Source organism: Rhineura floridana, chromosome 3 (assembly GCF_030035675.1).
Source record: "Rhineura floridana isolate rRhiFlo1 chromosome 3, rRhiFlo1.hap2, whole genome shotgun sequence".
NCBI lineage: Eukaryota > Metazoa > Chordata > Lepidosauria > Squamata > Rhineuridae > Rhineura > Rhineura floridana.
This window is the reverse complement of record NC_084482.1, coordinates 215,066,309-215,083,442: the sequence shown is the minus strand read 5'-3', so window position 1 is coordinate 215,083,442 and position 17,134 is coordinate 215,066,309. Positions and strand designations below refer to the sequence as shown.

Below are 17,134 nucleotides of genomic sequence, written 5' to 3'. Positions count from 1 at the left end.
TATATCTTCTACTGTGTGGACAGATGCAAAGAATTCATTCAGCCCCTCTGCAACCTCCTTTTAAACATCTTGCAGTCTCTTGTCATCCAAAAGTCCAACTGGCTTCCTAGCTACTCTGGGGAAAGAATAAAAACATTCACTCAGTCTCCTGATTCCACCCTCACCTCCAGTACTCTCTCTCCCTCCTTCCTTGGCCAGTAAAATGTACTGTTTATTTTTAATACATCAGTTTTGTGCAAATCTGATTAATGGAGTATATCCAGCTCAGTCCTATTCAGAGGAGATTCACTGAAATTAATGGACTGAAGTTAGTCATGTCCAGAGTCTGTGAGTTCAAATCCCCACTCGTGTCTCCGGGGTGTCAAGGGCCAGCTAAAGATCGCCTCACAGTGAGTGGCGTGTATGATATAAATATTTATTATTATTATTATTATTTATTACATTTATACGCCCCTTTTCTTTTCAAGGCAGCTTACCATCTGGTTCCCAGGCGGTCTCCCATCCAGGCACTGACCAGACCTGACCCTGCTTAGCTTCAGCGGGGAGCTGGCCTCATGAGCCTTCAGACCGTAGCAGTTTAGAAATGCTTTTAAATAAATAGATAAATGAAACTCCACTCCCCTTCTGTTTCACAAGTGGAAAGAAGCCCAGTGGCCAATTACATGATCAAGCGTTTTGCTGGGCTGGACCATTGCCGAATGCAGGTGGGGGGCGGGGGTCCAGGCCTGCCGAATATTGAGACATCCCATAATTACACCTGGAAAGATGTGCTTGCCTTGAGTAGTTTCCCTGTGTGTTAAGGACCCCCTCCACTCCTGCCAACCCCCCCCCCATGACTAGGGTGGCCAGGTTCTTGGCCTGAGACTGATCCTGTATCTTTAGGAGAAGAGAAAGTCAGCCAAGTGCAGGTGTTCTTGCAACCCTGTAATGGGAAAAACCACAAGGTGGAATTCTCCCTCCCCCCTCCACAACTTTTAAAGATACAGAAGACCTCTTGGAGGCTGGGCCTGGCAACCAAGAGGCCTTTTGTATCTTTAAAAGTTGTGCAGGGAGAAGGGAGAATTCCACCTTGTGGTTTTTCCCATTACAATGTTGCAAGAACACCTGCACTTGGCTGACTTTCTCTTCTCTTAAGATACAGGATCAGTCTCAGGCCACGAGCCTGGCAACCCTACCCATGACTGGTAGGCTAAGGTCTCTCCTCAGTCCACTGCCTGCCTCAAATGCAGGCACTTGGGGGCAGGCCCCTCTCCTGCCCTCCAAAGGATCCCCTTAGGACCCCCCCCAGACTTGCCCATCTCTAGGGAAGAGGAAGTGGGGTGGCAGACAAGATTGGAGGCTGAAGAGGGGAGAGTGTCCAGGTTCCCCTCATGCAGGTTGAGATTTCTCTGCAACTGTTTAATCTTCGAGGTTGGGCAGAATTGTTCAACTTTCTGTTATCAAAAATTCTAGAGCCTTTCCCCTTCTGATAGGAAGAAAAACCAGTGACAGCGTAGAGTGTCTTGGAACATGTGTAAGAGTGCTTGCTATGAACGCTAGCGCCATGTTTCCTTTTTAAAAAGCCCTGCATGCTATAAAACATTTAGAAATTGCTGACTGAAACACTTTTTCTGGTCTAAAGTCCAAGCCAGGGAACTTAGTTCGCAACACTGAAGCTGTCTCCCTCTTGATAGGTCTGCGTCAGACAGAGAGAAGAGTCAGACCAGCCAGGAGGAGAATAAAGGGGTCCTGTGTTTTTTTCCTGTCTGTTTTATTAGTTTAATAAAAATGAATATGAAGCTTCATTTAAAAAGTTCCAGAGAGCTGTATTTCCATAATCTTCCCTTTGTGGGCATAGCGAACTTGAGCTATGTTTAGAGGGATCTGAGGATGTTGGAGGTGTTGGGTATCCAATCGTGGGGAAGGGGGTGGGACTGGATGACCACATGGGGTCCTTACCGGCTATTAAAATGCACACCCACCCTGCCAACTACTGGAAAGGTTCTTTCATTTGACCAGAGCCTCCAGTGGGGAAAGTGACATGCCAGGCAGTTCAGGATGGCCAGGAAACCTTCATCTGCCAGGCCCATGGCTTCTACCCCAGAGATTGTCACCTCTTGGAGGAAGGATAGGGAGCATTCCACCTCCACAGGGACGTCGCTCTCTATTCCGATGGGACCTACCACGCCTGGCTCAGCATTGACATTGACCCCCAGGACAGGGACCACTACCGGTGCCATGTGGATCATGCCAGCCTGCTTAAGTCTGGTCTTGGCCTGGGAGGAGCCTGGGAGAGACGGGGGGGGGCACAGGATGGAGGGCTCCTTTGCCAGGATGGAGGGTTCTAGGAGGAGACTTTCCACCCTGGGTGGAAGGAGGTACCCTGGAAAGAGCCTCCTGCAGCACCATCAAAGGCTCCAGCACTCCACAGGGTGCTTTGAGGTGCCAATTGGGAGACACACACCCCATGCTTAAGGCTCAGGGGTATGGGGAGGATGTGGTTTACGAGAGTGGGATTTGAAGAGTAGCTCTTGGAAGCAAAGGGTCCTTCTCTGGCAGAAGGGAGGCCAGAGAACTTCCTATCTTCACTGATAGGGCTCTGTGATTAAATTGTTCTTTACATCAGAAGGGTGTATCGGCTTCCCTGAAGGCCTGCCATGCTGGGCTCTGTTGGGTCTTGGAGGGGAGTTAATATCTTCATATCAGGGTCATTATAGAGGGGCACGGCGTTTTGGTAGAGCACCTCCTTTGCGGACTGCATGAGCATGTAATAAAATACATATGGGTTGTTGAATGCCTTTTTAATAAAATGGTTTTGCAAGTTTCTCTCAAGGCATCTAAAGCTGGACTCTTATGGGACAGGATTCCTTTGAATAGGGGACCACTACAGAGAGGGCCATGGCATGTTAGCAGAGCATCCCCTTTACGTGTTCAGGTTGTGCCCAACATCTCTGCTTAAAGGATCTGCCTGAGGGCTGAGGTCTTGGGGAGCTGCTCCCGCCAGTCTGACTAGAGGTGTCTTTCTCTCCATTTAGTCAACGTGGGGCTCCTTGTGGGAGCCACTGTGGGGCTGTGGCTGCTGTTCTGCAGACAGCCGTGATCATCTTCTTCATCCTCAGTAAGAACTGAATGGGTTTGCTGGGCCTTGCCTGTCCTCCTCTTGTAGACTCTTGACTTGAGAACGTGCTGATAGCAGAGTCTTCCTGTCTACTTCAGCCGGTACCCCACAAGCCCCCTCCCCGTAAATGATATTTTGAATGTGGCATAGTAAGTACCTGGTCATCTTGATCATTGCCTCCACACTAGTTCTGTGCTACGAAATTGCTTTCCTTTGTTCAGGGTAGACACGAGAAGGCCCGGGGGAGGGGCGGGTAAACGGGAAAATTCGGGGGGAAACCAGTTTTTTCTGAAGCCTTTTTTGCTTTTTTTCTGAAAAATTGAAAAAATGGATTATGGAATGTTTTATTTTAGCATGATGAATAAAATGTTTCATTGAATCTTGGTCCCCCTCCCCTTTTCTCAGTTCTTTTTATGGGAATGGATGCTTTATGTCTGCTTGACACTGTGGAAGACTAGCGGAGACATAAATAATTTTCTTTGTTATTAATGTTGATGGCTTCTTCTGTTTTTTTTTTAAACTGTTTTTTGCCTGCTCCTCATAAACTGGCAGAACGAAAGAGATTCCTTACAGTTCAGGTGTTCCTTACAATTCAGGATCTTGTAGATCCATTTGTTACCAAAAAATAGTAAAAATTTTAAAAAGTAAATTCAATTTGTAATAATTGCTTGAATAAAATGTGTTTTAATATGCCAAATGTGATAATGTTATGCCAAACCAACTTGTACATAATTACATTTGATGTTCCTGAAGTAACAAAGTGACTTTCAATCTCTAAAAAGTGCTAATCTTGCATTTTTCAATTTTTCCAAAAATTTCTGTTTTTTTCTGGAAAAAACAGGAAAAAACAGGGGTTTTCCCATGGCTTCAAAATTTCTGGAAATTTTACAACTCTAGTTCAGGGAATCCACCTGATGTCATTGTCAATCCTAATGCCGCAATCCTGTACAGACTTTCCTGGGAAGAAGGCATTTCCATTACCCTTTTTGCTTTTTGAGACTTGTGTGTGTTTGAGGGAGGCCAACAGAAGTGACAGCCAATGATGAGAGCTCAGGATACAGAAAGATACAAATCTGCCCACTTTTCCTCCATTAGGCCGAGATGTTAAAACTTCAGCCACCATCTACCTTTGTAGGGTATGAGTCTGGTTCATATTGAGGCATAAAAAGAGGAAATGCAGCGTAAAATGGCTGAATTATAACTTTCACTGAAGTTCAATGCCATCACTTGTGGGTTAAATCTGGACAAGGGATTTTTTTTATCACACTACTCATGCTACGTATCTTAACAAGGGCAGGATACATGTGCTATCTTTGACTGTTTCTTGTGAATGGTTCCATGTCATTCTGGGCTCCTTCTGGGAGGGAGGGTGGGATATAATTTTATTTATTGTTATTTGTTAATTTTTATTTATTTATTTATTAGAATCATAGAATAGTAGAGTTGGAAGGGGCCTATAAGGCCATCAAGTCCAACCCCCTGCGCAATGCAGGAATCCAAATCAAAGCATTCCCGACATTTATTATTTGATTTATATCCCGCCCTTCCTCCCAGCAGGAGCCCAGGGCAGCAAATGTCCTGCTACAAGTGTTTGGTGATATCAGCATTGCTGAGATGATGGTATAATCTGCTAGTGTAAAAGCTGTATGTATTTAACATACATTTAAGCTCTAATTGTCACTGACTGTAAGTTTTGCATCTCATGCCATTCAACTCCCACCACACAATTTTCTCTTTTATATGCCTGCCAACTAAGATTTCACCTTATGCCACTGAAGAAGTGCGTTTGAGTCCACAAAAGGCAATGCCATAATAATAAAAAGTTACTCCTAAACGTGCCATGTTTCATGTAAACCTTATAATGTTTACATTTTATTTATTATTTTAGATATTCATTGAAAACTACCCACTCAGCAATAAGGACTAGGTCTTTTTAAAATCTCATCCTGAGCCTCTGATGAACCAGGCTGGAAGCTCCACATGTGGTACTGCTAGCTAGCATTCATACTTACTGAGCTAGGGGCAGACCCTGAGGAAGAGTTCTGCGTAACATGAAAACTTGCATTTTTATATTGGTCTCTCTCAGTCAAACACACTCTATAAACATCCAATATTCTTTTTTTTAACCTGGATCTATCTGTAATTCCAAATATATGGCTTGAGAATGAGTAAACCCGACAGTGTGTGTATTTATATTCTAGCTCTACTACAAGCTGTGACTTGCTCAAACCAGTCCCTAGAGTGATTTCTTAGAAATCACCGGTTGCAGCTTCAGCCTGGGAAGAGAGCAGCCAGCAGGGGGCAGTGGAGAATCACAAAAATGGGAAGAGGGTGCAAATCGGTAGCTGAGAAACCCGGCAGGTAGAGGGTCATCAGAACAGGAGTGATGGGTCAGTGCTTCAAAGAGAATGGCAACTCTGCCGGTGTTTGCTGCTTCTAAGAGGAAGGCAATGGTGAACCACCTCTGAATACCTCTTACCATGAAAACCCTATGCATATATCCAAAAAAGATTCATAGGGTTGCCATAACTCGTAATCGACTTGAAGACATACAACAACAACAAAGAACTTCAGGATCCACCAACCGGAGCTACAGGAAAAATGACAGCACGGGTGGGCTTCGGTACACTTCGAAGTTAGGAGCAGGTGCTTCTGAGGACACAGGAATTTGTTTTCAGGACCAGAACTGCTCTCATGGTCCTTTCACACTCAAATCCACTCCTGGCTCAGTTATCAGGAGCCAAAATATGAGTGCGAATTTGGAAAAGAAAAGGTAAAATTTGTGGGACATATAATAGAGTACTCAGCCTGACCCTGAAAAAGTGAATGCCCTTTTGAACCGGACTGAACCTCAAGATGTACCTTCTGTAAGATGGTTCTTAGGAATGGCAAATCATTTTGGAAAAATTTTTTACCAAGCTTTGCTCATGTCATAAGACCTTCACGGCGACACTTTGTGAACCTGGAGCCATGCGCAACAAGAGATGTTTGTGGCAATCAAGAATATGGTCCTCTTTTCACCCGTTTTAGCACAATATTAGGAAACCTATCTGACAACGGTCGCTGCTGATGCATCCTCTCATGGCTTAGCCGTGTCTGCCCAGACGCAACTGGGAGAGGTGTCCAGTTGCATGTATATATTGATGTCTTACTTCACAGGGAACAATGCTATGCTCAGTGGAGGAGGAACCTTTAGCAGCCACATGAGCATGTGAATGTCTCAGTTCTTCTTGAGTGGGATTGCAATGCACCCTACAGACTGACCACAAACCTCTGGTGGGCTCAAAGCCCTTGGATGGCCTTCCTCCTAGAATTCAGAGATTTGCCTGCTGCTGAGATTTCCCTTTAACATTTTAACACGTACCAGGCAATTTTCTTTCTGCAGCAGATGCACTTTCCAGGGCCCCCATTCAGATCACTGGGGAAGGAAGAAAAGTCGCTAGATATAGATGTGAAAGCGAAGGCTGCCTTTGTTCAGACTGCAGCACCCTTCACAAACTGCCCACGATTCTTTGGGGGAAGCCATGACTGTTTAAAGTGGAATAAATGTCTGGTGCGGATGTGCCTTAACTGTTGTTCAGTGCTTTTTCCTTCTTGTCCCAAGGAAAGAGAGAAGCAGCGCTCTACTAGTAACTTTAAAGTTGACAATGAGGACATTGAACTTGTCAAGGATTATCAGTAACTCGGCACGGTCATTAACCAAAATGGAGACCATAGTCAAGAAATCAGAAGAAGGCTAGGACTGGGGAGGGCAGCTATGACAGAACTAGAAAAGGTCCTCAAATGCAATGATGTATCACTGAACACTAAAGTCAGGACCATTCAGACCATGGTATTCCCGATCTCTATGTATGGATGAGAAAGTTGGACAGTGAAAAAAAGCAGATAAGAGAAAAATCACCTCATTTGAAAGGTGGTGTTGGAGGAGAGCTTTGTGCATACCATGGACTGCAAAAAAGACAAATAATTGGGTGTTAGAACAAATTAAACCAGAACTGTCACTAGAAGCCAAAATGATGAAACTGAGGTTATCATACTTTGGACACATGATGAGAAGACATGATTCACTAGAAAAGACAATAATGCTGGGAAAAACAGAAGGGAATAGAAAAAGAGGAAGGCCAAACGAGATAGACTGCTTCCATAAAGGAAGCCACAGACCTGAACTTACAAGATCTGACCAGGGTGGTTCACGACAGATGCAGTTGGAGGTTGCTGATTCATAGGGTCGCCATAATTCATAATCGACTTGAAGGCACATAACAACAACAAAAGAGGGGCAGAAACATCAGACACAGTAGGGGCAGGAGGGGGCGGCTCTGCCTCCAAGCCCCTTTGGTCTCCAGCAGGCGTCTTTCCACGGTCTGTCCGCCATCTCCCCTCACGTCCATTTGGGAGCCTGAAGTGACTGCCACCAGGCCAGCAGAGGCCAAAACTCCCTTCTGTGTGTGCTCCACAAGATTCTGTGTAGCATGCCAAGGGTTAAAATGAACTGAACTTGATTCCTAGAGAGGAAAGGATTTGGGGGAGAAGGAAGGGGATGGGGGCCTCCATTGCTGAAGCACCGCAGCCCTTCCTGGCTTGGGGAGGGGGCGAAAGTGGCCTTTTTGTGCTCCCAGGCGCTGAATCAGTGGCCCCTGTAGGGATCTGGTGAGTCTTTCTCCCCCCCCCATTTTGTGCATTGGGGTGAAGTGGAGTCACGGGGGGGACGCATAGGAGGCCTGTTCATCTGATCCATCCAGGATCCTCTACAACACCCACATTGGGGAAAAGATCTTCTTCCCCTCCTCCTCTCTGCAAACCCAAGAGGACCCCTTCAATTTTTGGGTGCGTGTGTTAAAGTAGATCTGCAATGCTGAGTTGATCTCATGGCAGTGATTCCTCAATCGCACTTCAGTTAGAATTTATGCGCCCATTGATCAGACAGCGTTATTATCCAGCCTGCTGGAGGCGCCCTTTCAGACACGCAACCCCCAAGACGCAAAGGGGATCTTTTGAGATTGAATAAAAAGCCCAACTGACAGGTAGCTGGGATATTAGAAATACTGTTCTTGGGGAGGGCAGAAATAAAAGAGCTGAACCCCCCCCCACCCTTCTCTGCTTCCTCTTTGTTATGCTGTTATACCCGTTTCAGGGCAGGGATATTGGAAATGGGTGGGGTGAGTGCAGAGCGAGTGGCTGTGAGCAGAGTAATCAATTAGGGTTGCCAGGTTCAGGGCCTGAGACTGATCCTGTATCTTTAGGAGAAGAGAAAGTCAGCCAAGTGCAGGTGTTCTTGCAACATTGTAATGGGAAGAACCACAAGGTGGAATTCTCCCTTCCCCCTGCGCAACTTTAAAAAATACAGAAGACCTCTTGGAGGGTGGGCATGGCAACCCAGAGGTCTTCTGTATCTTTAAAAGTTGTGGAGGGGGGAGGGAGAATTCCACCTTGTGGTTTTTCCCATTACAGTGTTGCAAGAACACCTGCACCTGGCTGACTTTCTCTTCTCCTAAAGATACAGGATCAGTCTCAGGCCCTGAGCCTGGCAACCCTAGTCATCATCATCATTTACTTGTATGCCGCCATTCCATAGCTAAGCCATGGTCAAGGCAGCTTACAACACCAAAAAAATTACACAATTCTAACAGTTAACAAAAATGAAACAAAAGGTAAATAGTCAAACAAAAATCATAAGCTAATGGAAACATCTCAATAGAACTCCATGCATAGAAGCAGTATACCAGCCCTCAGAGGCAGAGAAGAAATGTTTGTTTTGATTTTACAGTCAACCATTAAAACATAAATCTAAACGTTTTCATCAGAAACGTAGGTTTTAAGTTTACATGCATTCGGTGGATTAGTAAGTTATAAGTCAGACAGTGAAGGAAGAAAGATTTCTTCAGCTGAGGGACAGCCTCTGGTTAACCCAACTTCAGTGTAGTTTAGCGTAAGTGAGGCTGGAGGACAAGATGGCAGAAAGCAGGGAGTCATACAACAACAATACAGGTGCTGCCTCCTATAGAGTCAGACCTTTCGTCCATCTAAGCTGAGTATTGTCTACACTGACTGGCAGCACCTCTCTCCAGGATGTCTAGTAGTGGATCTTTCTCAGCCCATTGTGGGACCTCCTTGCTCTGTCACCAAGCCGCGGCGTTCAAAGCTAAGAAGGGCTGCAGCTGAGGGCTTTACATTGCTAAAAACATAAAAACCAACCAAAAAGAATTCTTTAAATACATTCAAAACAGGAGACCCTCTAGGGAGGCTGTTGGACCCTTGGACAACAAGGGAGTCAAAGGTGTGCCAAAGCAGGATAAGGTGATTGCAGAGAATCTCAATGAATTCATTGCATCTGTCTTCACAGTGGAGGATATAGGGCAGATTCCTTTGCCTGAACTAACTTTTGCAGGAAGGGAGTCTGAGGAACTGAGGCATATAGCGTGATGAGATATGAAGTTCTAGGCTTAATAGACAAAATAAAAACCTTACAGATCACCACATCTGGATGGCATCTGCCTGAGAGTTCTCAAAGAACTCAAATAATGAATAATAAAAAAATCTTCTAATAAAAATATGTACCCTGTCCCTCAAATCCGCCTCCATATCTGAGGACTGGAAAGTGGCCAATGTAACGCCAATCTTCAAAAAGGGGATTGGAGGGATCCCGGAAATTATAGGCTAGTTAGCTTAACATCTGTTTTGGAAAAACTGATAGAAAGTATTGTTAAAGATAAAATAATCAAGCATATAGAAGAGTAAGCCTTGCTGAAACAGAACGAGCATGGCTTTTGCACCAGGAAGTCCTGTCTCACTAGCCTATTAGAGTTCTTTGAGAGTGTCAACGACTTTCAAAAAGTTTTCAACAAGGTACCTCACCAACGACTCCTGAGAAAGCTTAGCAGTCATGGAATAAGAGGAGAGGTCCACTTGCGGATCAGGAATGGGTTGAGTAGCAGAAAGCAGAGAGTAGGAATAAATGGACAGTTCTCACAATGGAGGGCTGTAGAAAGTGGATTCCCCCAAGGATGGGTACTGGGACCTGTGCTTTTCACTTGTTCATAACTGATCTAGAGTTGGCCAAATTTACTGATGATACTGAAGTGTTCAGAGTTCTTGAAAGAAAAAGGGATTGTGAAGAGCTCCAAAAGGTCTTCTCCAAACTGAGTGAAGGGCAGTAAAATAGCAAATGCAGCTCAATGGAAACAAGTGTAAAATTATGCATATTGGAGCAAAAAAACTTCATTTCACATAACTGTATACAATCATGGGGTCTGAACTGATGGCGACCGACCAGGAACCAAACCTTGGAGTCGAGGTGGAGATAGCTCAGTGAAGATGTCGACCCGGTGTGCAGCAGCTGTGAAAAAGGCAAATGCCATGAAGGATCATTAGGAAAGGTATTGAAAATAAAACTGTGCATTCCTCACCTGGTCACCTCACCTCAAATAGGATGTTGTAGAGCTGGAAAAGAAAAAGTACTTTTTCACACAGCACATAGCTGAATTTGCTCCCGCAAGAGGCAGTGATGGCCACCAACTTGGATGGCTTTAAAAGAGGGTTAGACAAATGCATGGAGGAAAAGGCCATCAGTGGCTACTAGCCATGATGGCTACGCTCTGCCTCCATAGGTGGAGGCAGTAAGCTTCTGAAAACCAGTTGCTGGAAACTGCAGGAGTGGAGAGTGTTCTTTGCACTCAGGTCCTTCTTGCAGGTTTCCCATTGGCATCTGGTTGGCCACTGTGAGAACACAATGCTGGAACAAATGGGCCATTGGCCTGATCTAGAAGGGCTCTTCTTGTGTTCGTGTGTTCTTGTGTTTGGGGGGAAGAAGAGGTCTTCATGGGTGTCTGGGACTGGGACTGTGCATGGAGGGGAAGGAGTTGGGAGGGAAAGATCTGCAGGATGGATGCTGCACCTTCTGGCCCTCAACAAGATGAAGGGCTTAAATCCACCCTCCTCACATGAAGGAACTTCCCCACAAGCTCATCTTAGATTAGTGCTGCCGTTCGCCTGCCGTTCCTTATGGGAGAAGACCCGGTTGTTAGCCAGACTTATCCACATTTCCTCAGGGAAAATTTTCCCTGTTCTGGCAGTGTAATCATTCTCTCGCCCAACAATGTTTTGGCTTTGCAGGACTTGTAACCTCCAGTTGGGACAGACTTTGGCAGAAGAGGGAGGAGTCTCTTGGGCCCGGTTGGAGACTTCCTTGGAGCACAAATCAAAGATGAAGGAAAAAGATTCAGCTGGCCCTGAAGCAGGAAGGGGCTCTCGGATCGCCCAGGCGAGGAGCAGTGGAGGATTCTGGGAAAGAACAGTGCGAAACAGTAGTGCAGGTGGCGAAGATACCCTCGGGTCAGAAGTGCAGCGCCAGCGCTTCAGGCATTTCCACTACCAGGAGGCCGAGGGACCCCGAGGGGTTTGCAGCCGACTCCACCGTCTCTGCCATCAGTGGCTGAAGCCAAAGCGACACACGAAGAATGAGATGCTGGACCTGGTGATCCTGGAGCAGTTCCTGGCTGTCCTTCCACTGGAGATGGCGAGCTGGGTGAGGGAATGTGGAGCGGAGACCAGTTCCCAGGCGGTGGCCCTGGCCGAAGGTTTCCTGCTGAGTCGAGCAGAGGACAAGAAGCGGGCAGAGCAGCAGGTGAGAGAGCGTTGCATCTGGTTAGCTCCAAGGGGCTCAGAATGTGCGGGTGCGTATCCCCAAAATGCTCAACTAATTGCCCGGCCTTTGTTTGGAAATCATCAAAGGAAAGATGTCCAAAACCCCACAGGGTTTTGCCTCTCATTTTGTTTCTAATCTTTCTCCCCATTTGATGTCTTCAGGGAAAGCGTCTGTTTGCAGGAGTGAACCCGGACCTCCATGAGGCAGACGGGACTCCATTGGGCATCAGACAGAGGCCACTGGGTAAGGATGAATGGGTTGCATCGCAATTTGGTCTCCCTCTGTCGGTTTTGAGATCAACCCATGGACTCCTTTAATTTTGAGGGCGGGGGCGAAGATGCTTGTGTCCAGCCTTTTTCACAACTCAAAAATGTGTTTCTTTACACATTTCACTCGTGGCCCTCTGATTTGTGCCAGAAGCCCAAAGATGGAAAGAGAGACATTTTCACCCAATTGAAATGTAAAATGGGTACAAACACTCAAAAAATACAACTTCTTCCGGCACCCATGTGCAATTAGGCAGTATCATGCTACTTTAAACAGTCATGGCTTCCCCCAAGGAATCCTGGGAAATACTACGTAAAAGGTGCAGAGATTTGTTGTTGTTATGTGGCTCCAAGTCGACTACGACTTATGGCGACCCTATGAATCAGCGACTTCCAAGAGCATCTGTCATGACCCACCCTGTTCAGATCTTGTAAGTTCAGGTCTGTGGCTTCTTTTATGGAATCCATCTCTTGTTGGGAGACCCCTATTCCTCTTATGGAGCCACAGTTCCCAGAGTTCCCTGGGAAGAGGGATTGTTACCACTACAAACTACCTGGCTGTTTAAAGTCGTCGAATACTGCTTTGAATGTATAGTACAGATGGGCCCTCAGACATGCATCACAGAGCCACAACCTCTGAGACAGGCACCTGCTACTGGCTTCCTTCCATCTTTGTCTCTCACAGGCGACAGAATGATGCCGGCAAGACCTCCTCAGGCATCTCTTCTTTGTGGCAGAGGGGAAGCAGTTGCTGTGGCACCGGATCAGGTAGGGGGAAGGATAATTGGGGGTAGAGAGGCTGGGGGCTGTCAGGGTGCCTCTGTCCCCTGCTCATCTCCCTGGGACTGAACACATTTCTTTCCTCCTCTTTCCTTCGGTCAAAGCTGTCCTTAACAAAGGCTGCGAATGCCATTCGTGAATGTCTACGTCCTTAGAATAATGACCAGCCGCCTCACCTTCACTAGCCTTTTGGATGTTGCTGGTATTATTTATTAGTAGCAGCAGTATTGATTCATGTATATAACGTTTAATGCTCAAATGGGCTAAGCGGTTTACAAAATATAAAACCCAGTTACACAAAGATTAAGATAGAAACATCTGTTATTAAAATGAAACAATCCCTTTAGAAGAACAGAGCAATTACTAGATACGAAACAACACAATAAACAGGTCATCTTTATGCTGTCTACGAGGGGGAAATGATTTTTTTTCCTTTTTAGGGATCAGTGTCCTTTGAGGAGGTGGCTGTGTATTTCACGAAAGACGAGTGGATTCTGCTGGATCCTGACCAGAGAGCGCTGCATGCGGAAGTCATGGAGGAGAATTGTGGGATCGTGGCCTCTCTCGGTAAGGCTCCCTGTTGGGTCATAATACCTGTCTTGAAAGTCATTTATTTATATGTGTGATGTGGTAACTCAACAGCGCCACCTACAGATTCTTGGATTCTAATCCCCCTGCAGTTAAAGTCGCCTGGGCGACTATCTCCTGTTTTGTCTTGGAATATACTATGCCACTGTAAGCAATGATCAGACTGCTATGAACTGGCTAGACCTTTTGAAATGTAAGTTTCAGAGTTGTTAGGGAGGTGGAACCAGTCATTGGCCAAACTGACCACTGACACCAGAGCTGGAGTTTCAGTGACTGGGTCGAGCAACAATCCATCTCAGAAAAGAAGCAGGTTTGCTGATCTCAGATTCCCATAAATATGTGAGGCATTTGCCTTCCTGGAAACATCATATATGCTCAAATATGCTCGAGAACCAGCCTTTTGCAAAGAACTCTACACATGCTCTGAAACCCAAGATTCTGTTCAAGCAGGTAACAGATAGCTTTTCCTGTTTGCAGACTGCCTTCAAGTCAATCCCAGCTTATGGCTACCCTATGAATAGGGATTTCATTGTAAGCGGTATTCAGAGGGGTTTTTCCATTGCCTCCCTCTGAGGCTAGTCCTTCCCTGCTCAGCTTGCCACAGCTGCACAAGCCAGCCCCTTCCTTGTCCGCAACTGCCAGCTGGGGTCAACTGGGCTCCTTGGGACTATGCAGCTTGCCCACAGCTGCACAGGTGGCAGGGCACGTGACCACCGAGCCACTCGCTGTGGGGGTGATCTTTAGCTGGCCCTTGACGCCCAGGAGACACGAGCGGGGATTTGAACTCACAGACTCTGGACTGCCAGCCAGGCTCTCCTCCCCACTGTGAGGTTATATTTACTCTGTTGATTTTATTTACAAACCTTTGTAGTGCTTGATTATTTCCCCCTTTCCTCTCATTTTTCCTCCCCTCCCAATTATTTATGTTTTGATATTTGGCTTCACTGTGTTTTATAAGCAACTGTAACTGTCATAGGCATCTGTAATTTATCACTATAACGTTTCCCCATGTGCTGAGACAGATGTGGTACAATGTGCTCAATACAGACTGGAGGCATTGCAGAAACTTGATGGAAGAGCCCTGCCGTAGCTATTGGCCCATCCTGCCTAGTATTGTCTGGTCTGACAGACAGCATCTCCCAAGAGTCTCCAGATGCACAGCACATCCAGTGACTCCATCCAAGATCATTTCGCTCAGGGGTGAGGAACTAGATCTGGCCAGTGAGCCAGATCCTTCCCCCAGTCCTGTGGCCCAACTTGGATAGGTGGCCATTCGCCAAACATCATTATGACATCAGGGAACAACTTCAGAGGGACTCACTGAAACCCTTTGTAGGCTAGCTGTCAATGCCAATCAGCTAATTGATGCCGAGAGCTTACTTTCAAACAGGATGGCTCTTAGCGCCGATCAGTTGATTGGCAATGAAAGCCATCCCCTTTGATGTCCGTTTGCAGTGGCTTTGCATTTAAACCTACTGCAAATGGACTTCAGAGCATCCGTCAGCTGCTCAGCACTGAGAGCCCCATCGAGTGCACTGCAGCAAATTCCAGTGGGGTTCTTTGTCAGGCCGATCAGTGCTGACAGGGAGCTCCACCTATGTGCACCTTAAGCTCCTGATTGTTCATTTGCAGCCATGTCTTCAGCTGCAAATCCTTGATATCACAGGTTGGAAGAAAACAACTTCACAGGCCAAATTAGGACTGCAGCTGGGCCCGATTAGGCCCTTGGGTGCAAGGTTCCCCACTGCTGCTTTAGCTGGAGAAACCATGGATTGACGTTGGAACCTTCTGCATGCAAATGACATCCTCTGTCCGTGAAAGATGGGGCCAAGTCCTTTTTATTTTATCATATTTGCATCTTTCCATTGCTCCTAACATTTCAGAAGAGAATGCACATGGCTGTTCCATTTACCTGCACAACAACCTTGTGAAGTAGATGGCTGAGAGTGAGAGTGATTTACCCAAGATCAACCAATGAGCTTCATCCATGAGCTGAAACTTTACCCAGGTTTCCACAGTCCAAATCCAGCAGTATATAACACACCAGTTGTCAGTTAATGCCCATCAACAGAGGCAGTTCTGCAGTAAGACCCACCTCCCATCTAAAACTCTCCAGTTCTTCCTTCACCACAAGTGTTAATTGGTATTGTTCCATTTGAAGCTCCATGTTCTCCTAAGACGCTAATCACTTTCCATCTTCATTGCAGAAGAGGACAAATTGGAAACCAAGAATAAGGGAGACCATGGCCATATCCACAGAGTGGGGGATCCGTATAAATATTTGGAGTGTGGAGAGAGGTTCAGTCAGAGCTCCCACCAAAGAATTCACAACAGGAAGAAACCATATCAATGCTTGGAATGTGGAAAGAGTTTCTCCTGGAAGGACGGTCTCACTTCCCATCGGAGAATTCATACAGGGGAAAAACCGTATCGGTGCACAGAATGTGGAAAGGGCTATAGCTGGAAGGACAGTCTCACTTCCCATCAGAGGATTCATACAGAGGAGAAGCGACACCAATGCTTGGAATGTGGGAAGAGCTTTAGTCGGAGCGACCATCTCACTTCCCATCAAAGAACTCACAACAGGGAGAAACCATATCAGTGCTTGGAATGTGGAAAGAGCTTCTGCTGGAAAGATAGCCTAACTTCCCACCAAATAATGCATACAGGAGAGAAACCATATCAATGCCAGGAGTGTGGAAAGAGCTTCATTCGGAGGTGCCATCTCACTTCCCATCAAAAAATTCATACAGGGGAGAAACCATATCAATGCTTAGAATGTGGAAAGAGCTTCATCTGGAAGGACAGTCTCACTTACCATCAAAGAATTCATACAGGGGAGAAACCGTATCAATGCTTAGAATGCGGAAAGAGCTTCCGTCACAGCACCACCCTTACTACACATCAGAGAAGCCACACAGGAGAGAAACCATATACATGCTTGGAATGTGGAAAGAGCTTTAGTCGGAGCGACCGTCTCACTTCCCATCAAAGAATTCACAGCGTGGAAAAACCGTACCAGTGCTTGGAATGTGGAATGACCTTCACTGAGAAGGAAAGTCTCATTTCCCATCAAATTCTTCATACAGGGAAGAAGCTATATCAATGCTTGGAATGTGGAAAGACCTTTCATAGAAGTACACACTGTCACCGTCATCAAAGAATTCACAGTAGGGAGAAATCATATTAATGCTTGGCACGTGGGAAGAGTTTCAGCTTCATGAAAAGTCTCACTTCACAGCAAGGAATTCATAGTAGAAAAACCTTAAAGGCAGTGGTGGCTGGTGGTTTCTTGACATGGCATGGCTGCTAGAAGGAGCAGTGGCCAATGAGGTCATACAGACACAGCCGGCCCCAGGTTTCTGGGGGCCCTGTGGCACAGACTGTTAGTGGGGCCTTTAACTCATACTTTCCTCTTCAAACTACACTCCTCCCTCTTGGCCTCACTCCTTTCAACTAAAACACATTTTGATCAATACGGCAACTCCCTACTGTCAAAGAAAAATGCAAATGTTAGTACTTCATTAGTTGCCTTTGTAATTTTTTTGTCAACAGTATACCTTAGAGGTAACTTAATCCTGTACATACTTACCAGGGAGTAAGTCTCATTGAACTCATTGGGGCTTACTTCTGGGTAGACACATAACAGTATGCACTATTGAACTGTCAGAGATACAACTTAAGAGACAATCTTAAGTAAACAGAAAATGCACATACCACAAGTTATCTAGTAGAATAAATGTTATTTCTTCTCCTGCA

At 45.9% G+C, this 17,134-nt stretch overlaps 1 protein-coding gene across 3 annotated transcripts; it reads left to right on the top strand.

Moving 5' to 3' along the window:
• Window positions 1–7,632: 7,632 nt before the first annotated feature.
• On the top strand, window positions 7,633–17,134 carry LOC133381546 (zinc finger protein 436-like). 3 transcript variants are annotated; one of them, XM_061620783.1, is made up of 6 exons: window positions 7,633–7,747; window positions 11,210–11,720; window positions 11,903–11,984; window positions 12,693–12,775; window positions 13,228–13,354; window positions 15,583–17,134. In XM_061620783.1, exons 1-6 carry the CDS (start codon window positions 7,638–7,640, stop codon window positions 16,563–16,565), a joined length of 1,896 nt encoding a protein of 631 aa, XP_061476767.1. In that variant the 5' UTR covers window positions 7,633–7,637; the 3' UTR covers window positions 16,566–17,134. The 3 variants fall into 3 exon arrangements, with proteins under 3 accessions (XP_061476767.1, XP_061476769.1, XP_061476768.1); XM_061620785.1 differs by lacking the exon at window positions 7,633–7,747 and adding an exon at window positions 7,759–7,924; XM_061620784.1 differs by lacking the exon at window positions 7,633–7,747 and adding an exon at window positions 8,618–10,473.